The following is a 13146-nucleotide window of genomic DNA, read 5'->3' as shown; positions in this document are numbered from 1 at the left end:
TAAGAAATGCGCGTGCATGATCGTTTTTTTCATGATGCACTCGGGAGAGGGGCGAGCTAACTTGGTTTGTTTGGGATCTCGCTTCAAACACAAACAGAAGTGACGTCACCCACAATCGCTGATACAACCTTTAATGTTTGACTGGGCATATTTTTAGATGCTCAACCACACAATAATATGAATCGAGTATCAGCGCCTCCTTCAGGTCGAACGCGGAATAAAAAGGCTGATGGAGGGAAACGGCGTTCTAAAGTGAAAGTAACAGAAGCCTTTAAGAACTGCAGGACAGGTATCGTGCGTGTTATATATTTAACAACTTTTATGTTACTTTTATCTATCTATCTATCTATCTATCTATCTATCTATCTATCTATCTATCTATCTATCTATCTATCTATCTCTATCTATATTTTTTGTGCTTTCTGTTGTTCAGCCTTGGTTGTTTTTTTAAATGTGCTTCATAAATAAATATGGCAAGTGCATTGTATTATGCTGATTATATCCAAAGAAACCTTTCGTCTTAAAAAAAAAAGAAAAAAAAAAAAAAAGACACTCTTTGCATCCACCCAGCGTTATGTCTTAAGTTTAAACGTACTAAAACGTTATATTATGTGTAAAACATTAAATGACTAATAAATTGTCGTTCACCCAAGTCGGTTTTGCATGCGTTTGATCTTCGAACTTCCTTGAATTTAACCGTTCACGGCTCGTTCACACCAATGATAACTATAAAGTTTATCTCTAAGAAGTAGCAAAGTCCAAACCACAACTATGAGAAGAATGACATCGTTGGAATCACTTCAGAACGAGCTGTTTTACAGCTGATTAATGAAAAAATAACTTACTGCGAGCTGCAGATATCGTCACAGACAGACCATAACGGAAACGCGCATGGAGAACAAACAAAACATTATTGTCCGGTGGAGGGGAGGATGCAAATAAAGTTATTTATAGAAATCGTTCTTGGTGTGAATGGGCCTTTAGGTGAGACTTTGAACTCTCCGTAAGCACGAGAATGTCTGTACAGTAACATTAGCAAAACTGCTTCTGTTCTTACATCCTTATAACTTGTTGATTGTGGCTATTCAACAGTGAAGTTAAGGGCTTTGTTTGGTATTATTAAAAGTGGGTAGGGGAGAGCGGGGCACAACCTAACACATTTTGGCTTTGGCTCAATTATTGAAAATATAATTAAATTAGATTAATCTTTTCTTTTCTTTTCTTTTCTTTTCTTTTCTTTTCTTTTTTTTACAAGCAACATACACATCTCTGCTACAAATGAACACCATTTTCGTACAGTTGCACTGAAAGTGACAGAAGTGCATGTTACAACTTACCCCATATGCGGGGTTAGTTGTAACACTTGTGTGTAACACACATAATTCAGTACTATTTTATCTGTATATTTTGATATTGTTTGTGCATCTGTATAGATAGATATCCATACATCCATCCCGCATCCAATCATCCTTCTATTATATTATATTCATTTCACATTATTATAGATCAATATCAGATATAGGAAAAGGCTGCACATTTTTGCAATAAATAAATAAATCAAATCTTCAAATTTTGTAATTGCAATTGAGTTATATTTGTGTGTGGCAGCTGCATGCAAAATTATTATAACAATAATAACAATAACAGTAATAATAATAATAACAAACTTAAAATCAAATTTTAAAGGGTTTATTGCATGAAAAACAGGCTATATTCTTAATAAATAAACAAGTGATCAATGCATAGTAAACAATTGTGGGGGAAAAAAAATCATACTTTGACATTTAAATTCCAACATTATTTGTGAAAGTCCAACAAAGTTAAATGTGGCAAAATAAATATATAAATAAATACTCAAACCTGAAAAGTTGTGTGGCTCGCTGTTTTCATTTCATTTTTGTTGTACACTTGGCGGCTTAGCTGTAACACTGTGCTACAACTAACCCCACTGTGTAAAAAATATTTTAAGCTTAGCCAACAGTTGCTAGGAGTTAGGTTGTGCCCCGCGCTCCCCTACTCCATGATTTTATCAAATTATTATTATTAATTTTAAGATGCCAGTGATTTAACTATTCTCTTGTAAATTTGGAGCACACTACCAAGCAAGTCTCTGGTCATATGTCTCGTCTGATCTTATACAAGACCAGAGTAGACAAGATGGCGTCCGCTCCAGAGCAGCTTCAGGAAGCGGTGGTTGAGCTGGACAATAACGAAGCAAAGAGGCTGAAAAGAGCAGTTACGGCTGATGAACTGAAGAGGGAAGACACCAGTGACGCTGTAGATGATCTGAAGAAGTGTCGTGGATCAGATGAAGCTGTGAAGATAGACCTTCAGAGGAACCAAGCTGAACAGAGGAATGGTAATGAAGTAAAATGTCATTAATGTTAAAGCTGTAATGTAAGAAAGTGTGTAAATCTCTCAGTTTTTATCCCAGTGCAGACAATCAGCCCCCCTTACCCTGCAGTCAATGTTGATCTGAAAGCTGAATCAGGTGCAACTGCAATTTCGCCAGTACTCGTTGGAAGCATCGTCCATGGCTCAATAATCATCAACTCGAACTCAACTACTGGTGTTATTGGTAAGATTATAGCACTAATGCAGTTAACATAAATATGCTTTGTAGGGGTGTAAAGAGACCCTCATGTCACGATTCGATACATATCACGATACTGAACTCAAGATACGATATTATTGCGATTCTCCAAGACATATGATAAAAGGTTAACAAAAAATGTACTGTACTATATATAGTAGTTTAATTTTACTTACACTAAAACAGTCATTCTTATTGTGGGTGAACTATCCACAATACACATTGTCACTATCCACGATACATATTGTTGCATTTTTGTATTGCGATATATTTTGACACGATATATTGTTACAGCCCTAATGCTTTGTTACTACTTTAATAGCTAAACTATTTGTGTATAATGGATGTGCATTTTTTCCTGGCGTTGTTTCTGATGCTTGCTGCCATCCTCAAAGGACAACACAATCCAGCAGAGGGACAGACCTCTGAAAAACAAGGTACAAAAACAATAGCAACATTTATATTCTGGTTATAAATTTGACTTGCATTTACAGTAGATGGATTGCTGAACCTTTACAAGTTACGATTCCCAACATATTAATGATTTTAGGCAGAACTGATGTTGATTAAAAACAATTGTTGTGTTTTTTATTTGATCTAGAGGACGATGTCTTGCAAAAAATCCTGGAAAGTCACAAAAACAACATGAAGGCCAAAACAGGACGTGTTTTTGAGGGCAAAAAAGACAACAAAACACATCTCAACAGAGTCTACACGGAACTCTTCATCACTGAAGGGGACATTACAGATGTCTATGATGAACATGAAGTTCTCAAGATTGACCGAGTCTTAAAAACGGCCAAATTTGAGGAAACACCGATCGACTGCAATGACATATTCTGTTTATTGAGGCAAAAGGAGGAGGGAAACATTGTGTTGACCAAAGGCATCGCTGGCATCGGAAAGACGTTCTCTGTGCACAAGTTCATCCTGGACTGGGCCGAAGAAAAAGCCAATCAGGATGTGGACTGTATGTTTCTGCTTCCATTCAGAGAGATTAACTTGATTAAAGATGATAAAGAGGTCAGTTTCCATGAGCTTCTGCTGGAATTTTATCCTGAATTGGAAGACGTGGAAAACACTAAGTTTTATAAAAAATGCAAACTGGCATTCATCTTTGACGGACTTGACGAGAGTCGTCTGGATTTGAAATTTAACTGTAAGTCAGTGAACTGTGTGAATGAACGATCATCTGCTGATGCTTTGTTTACAAGCCTTGTTAAAGGAAAACTGCTTCCGTCAGCTCTCGTCTGGGTGACATCACGACCAGCGGCGGCCAATCAGATCCCTTCAGAGTACATAGGATTATTTACAGAAGTGCGCGGATTCACCGACCAGCAGAAGGAGGAGTACTTCAGAAAAAGGATCAAAGATGAAGCGCAGGCCTCCAGAATAATCTTGCACATTAGGACGTCTCGTAGTCTCTACATCATGTGCCACATTCCCGTGTTCTGCTGGATCACGGCCACCGTTCTTCAGGATATTCTCATCAAGAACAAAGGACAGGACATTCCCTCGACACTCACCGAAATGTACATCCACTTCCTGCTGATACAGATGAACATAAAGAACCAGAAGTACGAGGAGAAACTCGAAAGAGACCGCACAAAAGTCTTGAGTTTAAACAAAGAAATGATCTCCAAGTTGGCTAAATTGGCATTTGAACAGATGAAGAAGGAGAACGTCATGTTTTACGAGGAGGATCTGGAAGCGTGCGACATCAACGCAAGTGATGAGACCACAGGATTGTGCGCTGAAATCTTCAAGAAAGACATTGTCTTGCATGAGCGGAAGGTTTATTACTTCATACATTTGAGTGTGCAGGAGTTTCTCGCTGCGTTGCACGTGTTCCTCTGCTATTTGAAGCTGAACATGGAGGAGCTGAAGTTCTTCCTGGAGAATTCATGCCCCAAGAAAGACCAAATGCTATACATTTTGCTGAAAAAGGCGATTGATAAAGCCAAGAACAGCGAGCGAGGGCATTTTGATCTCTTTCTGCGTTTTTTGCTGGGCATTTCTCTCGAGTCCAATCAGAAACTCCTGATCGGCTTGCTGGACGAAACGCTTGACAGTAGAAAATGCATCAATAAAACCATCCAATACATCAAGCAATTGCAAAACAATGACAAGTGCCCGGATAAATCCATCAACCACTTCTTCTGCATACTGGAACTGCAGGACAGAACCCTGTACCAACAAATCATGAAATACCTGAGGTCAGAGAGCGGCCAGCTGGGAACTATGTCCAACTCGAACTGCTCAGCGCTGGTCTATGTGCTTCTGATGTCAGAAGAGGTGCTTGATGTCTTTGACCCGAAGACATTCAACGACACATATCCCGGATGCAGGAGACTCGTGCCAGCTGTGAGATGCTGCAGAAAAGCCCTGTAAGTAGAGTCAAATGAAGGGTGTTGTATTACTCTCTGTTTTATTTTTCAACATATTGTTTTAGGGCTGCTGCTACTAACAGTGGTATTCAGATAAGTGATAGCCAACAACAAAAATTAAATAACCAAATGTAAAATAACACTGCATATAAGTCTGCATAGTTACTGAATACATTAAATACAGAACAATATGTATTTAAGCTACTTAAGTTATTCAGTCAAGGTCAGTAAGTGATTTTCCTTTGTCATTTGTTGTTTGATTATGATTAATGACGGACTGCAACAGGTTTATTAGGCTGTTGTCACTTTAAGAGCTAATGCACGGATCCAATGTACTGTTAAACATGTTTTCTTTCTCAACTCTTTCTTAACATCCCACAGTGTAGCAACAGTTGACTGCATTTTACAACACTCACTAATTTGGCTGATTTGGAAGTTAATTTTGTTTTTGGGGGGCAAATGAAAGCGCACCGCTGTGAAGAAATGGAAAGAGAGCTGGACGGAATGCGGCACAATATTCATTTTACCTCAATTATCTCATTTATATAATCGTTGGAAGCCAAAATCGAAAAAAAATTCTCCCAAATTCGGTTGTTTTTTTATTTACCTAAATTTGTTTTATATTTTGCTTAAAATCAGTTTTATTTTTCAACATATTCTTTTTTTTTTCTTAGATTTCCTTCAAATTTTCAGCATAATTTTATTTTTTTTAAATATAACATATTATTATTAAATATTACCCCCCTCCCCCCAATTTTTTTTTTCAAAGTATTCTGTTTAATATTTTCCTAATTTCAGTTTTATTTTACCCCACAATTTCTGTTTTCAAAAGCAATAGAATTCATAAAATCTTATTAGCTTTATATTAAAGACCCCCCCATACCCCCCCCCCCCCCCCCCCCCCCCCCCCCCCCTCTATATTTCTAATTTATTTGTGCAGCGTATTCGATTTTAGGTAAAATTTATTGTGATCTGTATTTTTTTAATGCAGAGGTAAACTCTTCATGACAAGTAAACACCTTGCCATGTTTACAGGTTTTCAGACTGTGGACTGACAGAAACGTGCTGTGAAACGGTGGCTTTGGCTCTCCAACTAGAAGATGGTCCTCTGAGAGAGCTGGACCTTAGTCACAATTACAGTATCGAGGCAGGAGTGAAGGTGCTTTCTGCTGGACTCAAGAGCCCACACTGTCATGTGGAGACACTGAGGTCATTACCATGTCCATTGCTGTGTAAACATTTACTGACTAGCCTGAAATGTAATTATCATATTGTAATTTTTCAGGTTTGCCCAGTGTCATTTTGGCCAGGACAGCTGTATGGAGCTGGTCTCTGCAATCCAGAAGATCTCACATTGTCTACAAGAGCTCGATCTCAGCGGCAGTGATCTGCAGGACTCTGGAATCCATCATCTCCTAGAAGGGATGGAAAATACAGACAGAAAACTTCAAGTTCTTAGGAAAGTATTTGTGATATTTAGCATTACAGAAGTTTGAAGCAATTTGATGAAATAAACAAGCAAGATGATAAAATAATTGATATTTTTGGGTGAAATATCCTTTTGACACTATCCATAATTTTTTGCAATACAGTAAATTAAGCACACTGTATCAGGCTGTAAAGACCACCCATTGGCCCAAAGACGGAATCCAATGGTGTGGGTGAAGGTATGATGCGTGTACGTCTTTTCAGCGCTCCAGTGAAGTAGCTCTACGTTTAATCTGACTCCAATTTCACATGATAACCAAAATTAGATTGTGTTTCTTATTAGAAAATAATCATAAAAAATGATAATGACTTAATTTAGATCTTTGATTAGGGTTAGGGTTAGGGTTAGGCTTCCTTATCTCCTTGCAGAGATAAGGAAGGAGAAAAGTTTGGACTAGACAATGTCCTGTGCTCTTTCTTTGCGATCTTCTGTCCAGGGTGCGTTTTATTGCTTTACTGTAGGTTGAGTTTTATCTCAGCTTTTGTCTTAAATTTTTACAAGGCAAATGAAGACCATTTTGAAATGTTTTCCTGCAGGTTGAGCTGGTGTAACCTCACTGAGAAGAGTTGTGAGTCCCTTTCCTCGATACTCAGCTCAGATTCGCCTCTGAGAGAGTTGGACCTGAGTAACAATGACCTGCAGGATTCTGGAGTGAAGCTGCTCTCTGATGGACTGAAGACCTGTCAGCTTGAGATACTGAGGTAAAACTGGGATTTTGCTTTAATTTATTTATTTGAGAAATGCTGGGTTGCTTATTTGTTTTATTATCTATAGGTTGTCTGGCTGTATGGTGACAGAGGAAGGCTTTGGTTATGTGTCTTCAGCTCTGAGTTCAAACCCCTCACACCTGAGAGAGCTGGATCTGAGCTACAATCACCCAGGAGAATCAGGAGTCCAGCTGCTCAACGACAAACTGAAGGATTCAAGCTACAAACTACAGAATCTCAAGTATGTCATGGGTCAATGATGTGACATTAATTTGTTCTCTAAGACAGTGGTTCTCAATTCCAGTCCTCGGGACCCCTTGCTCTGCACATTTTGTATGTCTCTCTTATCTGACACACTCAGTTCAGTTCCTGGAGTCTCTCCTAATGAGCTGATGATCTGGTTCAGGTGTGTTAAATAAGGGAGACATACAAAATGTGCAGAGCAGCGGGTCCCGAGGACTGGAATTGAGAACCACTGCTCTAAGATCTATTAAAGTAATTCAAGATGTCTCTTTTGCCCACCAAGGCTGCATTTATTTGATCAGAAATACATTACAAAACAGTGAAATAGTATTACAATTTAACATAACTGTTTTCTATGTGAATATATTGTAAAATGTAATTTATTCCTGTGATCAAAGCTGAATTTTCAGCATCATTACTCCAGTCTTCAGTGTCACACACTGTTAACCCTTGCTGTAAAAAAAAGGCCAAATTCTGACAATATCATACCATTTTCCATTAAAACAGTAATATACCGTAGAAAACAAAACTAGCAGGAATATACTGTGAATTAACAGTGCTCAAAGTCGACACTCAGAGGCTGTTTTCCCAGTCACACCCTATACCCTCATTCACTATTCCCTACATTAGTTCACTAATATAGTCCCATTGACAAAGTGAATGAAAAGAAGTGAGTGAATTGAGAAACTGATGAAAACCTGATAAGCAGAATGACTGAAGGACAGAAACAAGAACAGAAAAAAGAAAAACACAAAAACTACAATTGACTTCCAGCAACACTGAGTGTGAAACCAGTTTACGATTATTTCTTTCATACATGTACAAAAGTTCTTGTTGAGAATTAACAGAGATTTAGTTAATAATAAAGTTTGTTGTCACCATGATGGAGATCAGTATTTGCTTTAGTTGGTCTCTTGTCCCTGGACTTCTTACCATTCATCTCTCTCTGACTGCTGTAACAGTGAGTTTATAAAGCACATTTGTTATGGCAAAAAAGAGTCAAGAGGAAGATGATCAGGTGTTTTTGGCTTTTGTGATGATGTCACAATCATCCTGGGCATGTCTGATTCTCTGATCTTTTTTGTATTTATTCTTTGAATTTATGGGTATTTCATATTTAGCATATATCTGTAAATCTACAACAAAAAATCAATACTATAATAAGGTTTTCTGAAGAATATTGTAATCATATAGTATATTAAAACATTTTTGAATTCCTGCTTGACTCAGACACACACAGACATCAACAATCAGCGTATGAATCTCAACAATGGTGACAATCAAAAGTTTCATGTCGCAATGCATGCTGGGTTCCAGGATAATATAAAACTCCCAGCATGCACTGCTGCATGAATAAAAAAATATATATTGCCACCGTTGTTGAGATTAATGTGCTAAATTGTGATATCTCTGTGTTTCTAAAAGACAGTGTAGCTCTGTTTCTCTGGTCATGCATGATGTGTTAAAAAAAATTAATCATTGTAATGTATTGTTGTGGTTTCACAGTGGTGGTAATGTAACACTTTTGATTGAGGATTAAACTCTGAATGAGTGAGAATTAAATCCTTAGTGAATGAACAGGCAATATGATGATTTTGTCATCATAATCATTATAACTGCAATCATTCATAAACTGTGTGTGTGCACAAGTGTGACTTGCAAAAACACAGCTCAAGCAGCAAAAGAGAAACTAATGTTTTAGCATCAGCATCCCAACTAAAGCAAGCACTGATCTCTATAATGGTAACTTCAAACCAAACATTTTCAATTAAACATCTTAATAACAACTTCTGTAGATGTATGAAATAAAGTCATACTGGTTAATAATAAGTGTAATAATGTGTAATGGCTGGAAGTCAGTTGTATTTCTTGTGTTTCTCTATTTCTAACAGCAGGTGTTCATCACTAATGCTCAACAATCACTTACATATTCTCTTAATTATCTCACTGCAACACTGTCTCAATTACTTTTACTCTTTGTAGTGTGGATTTTCCTGTGGGGTTGAAAGGGTTAACAGTGTAAGATTAAAAAAACACACCCACAAAATGTATTTTAACAGTAATAAACTGTAAGTTATAAAACAGGTATATACTGGCAACACTGTTGCCAGTAGTTTACTGTAAAATTAATTTTTTGGGTCACCATTGTGCAGAAGAGTAGAGCCTGTGCTTCAGTCCAGGAGAAGATCTACAAACATTGATGATATACTGCATGTTGCTTTATTTAACAGGCGGTGACTGTGTAGTTGCTGGTCCAGTGGAAATCTCTTTATTTATAAAAGTTTTGTTGTGGTTTCAAATGAAATAAGTTCACAGTAATACTTTGCTCACGTTATTAATGCATTATAAATTTTAGTTAATACATTTAAATGACAGTTGGTCAATTTAAGGCAGTCGGTTTCTGCAAGTGAAATTAGTTAACTCAAGTTTTAGTGCATTTTTACAGTAAAGAACTGCACAATTAACAGTAAATTACTGGCAACAGTGTTGCCAGTATTTTACTGTAAAAAAACCCGGTAAGGTCTAACAGTGCATGATCCTTCAGATATCATTCTGATATGCTGATTTGATGCTCAGAAAACATTTCTGATTAATATCAAAGTTGAGAACATTTGTGCTAAAGTCTTTTGTAACATTATTAATGCCTTTACTGTCAATCTTGACTGATTTAATGTGTCCTTGCTGAAGAAAAGTAATATTTTTTTATTTTATTTTTATTATAACTGAGCTAATTTAATCCTATTTAGACAATGACTTACAGAATCACTTACTATGATGTCTGATTATCTGAATTTAAATGTGTCTGTGTTTTGTGGTTAAAGAAGAATGGATCATTAAAATGCTTCTTTTTTAAATGATTTTTATTATAAATCTAGCTCTATAGCTGTTTGGAATCAGAACAAAACATTAGTCTAACAATTTAAGTTCTATTTTGTTAACGGACATGCAGGAACTGATTACACATTTATGTATTTGGCAGTTAACTTTGTCCAGATCAACATTTAATTAATGGTTCATTCATTCAGTTCATTCATTCCTTGTAAATCAAACCCATGACCTTTTGTTATTATTTGCTCTCATTCTTATAAGCTTTTCGTACTTTCCTCTTCTTTTTTATTGACTTCTTCTGCAGAACTGATCCTGTGGGTGAACACTTCATCAAACCAGGGATAAAAAAGTGTAAGTGTATCTCATTCTCCACCTGTCTGTGTTTCTCTCTGAGACACTAATTGAAGTGTTTTCTGTTTCACAGATGCCTGTGATCTCAAGCTGGATCCAAACACAGCTCACAATCGGTTGTGTCTATCTGATGAAGGCAGAACAGCGACGCTAGTAGAACAGGTACAGCCGTATCCTGATCATCCTGAAAGATTTGAACCTGTTGAACAAGTTCTGTCTATAGAGAGTCTGTCCGGCCGCTGTTACTGGGAGGCTGAATGGACGGGTTCGAATGGGATGGTCGGAGTGACGTACAAGACCATTGAGAGGAAAAGCGATGATCTTAGTTTTTTGGAGGCCAGCGGTCAGCTTGGAAACAATGACTTCTCATGGAAAATTTCATATGGATCTCATCCATATGTTTCTCATTCTGGAGAAGACAATAAAATAAAGACTCTGACCTCTCGTTCATTTAAGAGAGTAGGGGTTTATGTGGACACGACGGCTGGCGTTTTGTCCTTTTACAATGTCTCTGACACACCTACACACTTGTACACCTTCCTCGCGTCTTTTAAAGATACTCTATATGCAGCATTTAAGGTGGAAAGCAACTCTGTTTCCTTCTGTAAAATGTTGTAACCTGAAAGCCTCTTTATCTTATCATTTGTGCACATTTATTGTCATCTCGTTTAGTGCCGTGTGACTGAGTAGAACATCAAATCGAAATTGATAAGATTTTATTCAGGTAAATGCAAAGATTTCACATGTTTTACTGTAATTGTTTAACAACTGAACATTTTCAGAAATTATTACTGCTTTTTGGATTTGGCTTTTTAGACATGCAAAAGCTGACTGTTTTTTTAATGCTTTATTTTTGTTATTAAATCATTCTCTGAGCTTGAAGTTTTATTCAAGACTCATTTGTTCACTTTGTTAACCTAATATGCAAAAAAGCTTCTTTACTGCCTTTGCTGGATTATTTATTGAGATCTGAAAATTTGCAAGAAATCTGCAGTTGGCTTGACTTGTTTGCTCAACAAATTAAAATTGGTTAAATTTTTGTTATTGATGACATTTAATACAACATATTGGACGTTCTATGGACATCTGAGCGATGGCTCATCTGATTGACACACCATGTGATGATCCTCCAACAAAAACCATGCTGTTGAATAATTGTGATTGAGATGTTGCCAAATTCCACTTTCTGTGCTCTCATTGTAATCCAACTTGCAAAATGTTCTTCTTACTAATGTAAAAAAGTAGCTTGAACAACGTTTTTTTAGGAGTCAGTTTATTATTTTGTGCACTGAAAAAGAATACTATATTACTATACTAACAATTTGATTGGCCTTATGTAAATATTACAAAGGATTTTTTTTTTCTAAATTGAGTCATCTCAACTAGTTTCATGTTGTAAATTCTATAATCTCCTTTTAAACAATATTTGGAACATAATAGGATTCAGTTTGTAATTAGATAGAAGTTTTAATATTGTTTGGATATAACATTAATATAAATGTACCTTGAATGCATGCAGGAGAAATATGATATATCTGCAATCTAGTTGTAATCTTTTGTTGAGGTTAGAAGACAGATAACATCTGAATCCATATTTTATTTCCTCGGGAACATTAGATTGGAACATGTGATATCCCGCTTATTTTGTGTAATTGTTATTAGCTATGGCTGTTCTTTGCAAGTTTGGGTTCTTAAATTACAGGTTATGTGACTTCCAGCTTGCATCCTCACAATGCTCTATTCCGACAAATCAGTTCTTTTCATCAGCAGTTTTCCTTTTAACCACACTTCAAAAAGATAGAGATAAAGTTCATAAAGGGCGGGGCCATTATATACATTTGGTGATAAACCTGATCCTTGGTTTTTCAGCCATTAAAATCAATTCAAGCAATCAAGAAAGTGTAAAACAAATGTAAAATGTATCATAACAGTTCATAAAATAAGATGAAATGGAGCACATTGCTTTGCGCATTAAAATATTTGCTCTTGACATATTTTTTTAAAGTTTTTTTATTTAATCATTTTGTCACTGTCACTTTCACTTTCTAATAACACACTAAAGTTGTTGTTCACCCTCACATGTACTTGGGTACTGCAGCTCTATGCAGAAAACGTTGATAACGGTTGTGCAATGTTATTGAAAGGCTATATCACCTGTAAAACCCAACATGTTAAGCTAACTCATCTCTTTTGAGGAAACCGATAACTTCAATCCAAATAAAGTTAAATAAAAAACAATACTTATGAGTTCTCTGAACTTATTTCAATTGAGTTCACTAAAACAAGGATACTCTAAATGCAGCATTCAAGGTGGAAAGCGACTCTGTTTCCTTCTGTCAGATGTTGTAACCTGAAAGCCTCTTTATCTTATCATTTGTGCACATTTATTGTCATCTTGTTTTGTGCTGTGTGACTGATTAGAACATCAAATCAAATGTGATAAGATTTTTGCAGGTAAATGCAAAGGTTTCATATGTGTTACTGTAAACAACCAAACCAAAATCAAACTCCCGGAACACATTATCAGTGTATTTTCCGGAATCTCTG

General features: G+C 36.4%; 1 protein-coding gene across 1 annotated transcript; it reads left to right on the top strand.

Moving 5' to 3' along the window:
- The first annotated feature begins 271 nt into the window (after positions 1-271).
- Positions 272-12811, top strand: LOC311077591 (NACHT, LRR and PYD domains-containing protein 3-like). The gene is made up of 11 exons (XM_084106143.1): positions 272-289; positions 2092-2359; positions 2435-2578; positions 2989-3030; positions 3195-4980; positions 6016-6189; positions 6266-6440; positions 7007-7170; positions 7244-7417; positions 10553-10599; positions 10673-12811. Exons 2-11 carry the CDS (start codon positions 2119-2121, stop codon positions 11215-11217), a joined length of 3492 nt encoding a protein of 1163 aa, XP_083962269.1. The 5' UTR covers positions 272-289; positions 2092-2118; the 3' UTR covers positions 11218-12811.
- Positions 12812-13146: the final 335 nt, after the last annotated feature.

Source organism: Abramis brama (assembly GCF_963993115.1).
Source record: "Abramis brama genome assembly, chromosome: 2".
In the NCBI taxonomy this organism is placed as follows: Eukaryota; Metazoa; Chordata; class Actinopteri; order Cypriniformes; family Leuciscidae; genus Abramis; species Abramis brama.
The sequence above is the reverse complement of the archived record's forward strand: the minus strand, read 5'-3'. Positions and strand labels throughout refer to the sequence as shown.

What these genes read in the sequence shown, in the direction of transcription:
- LOC311077591 (XM_084106143.1), top strand. Translation starts at nt 2,119, where the DNA reads ATGTCTCGTCTGATCTTATACAAGACCAGAGTAGACAAGATGGCGTCC. An exon ending in AGATGCTGCAGAAAAGCCCT is followed by an intron (nt 4,981 to 6,015) that starts GTAAGTAGAGTC and finishes CCATGTTTACAG; the next exon opens with GTTTTCAGACTGTGGACTGA. An exon ending in TGTCAGCTTGAGATACTGAG is followed by an intron (nt 7,171 to 7,243) that starts GTAAAACTGGGA and finishes TATTATCTATAG; the next exon opens with GTTGTCTGGCTGTATGGTGA.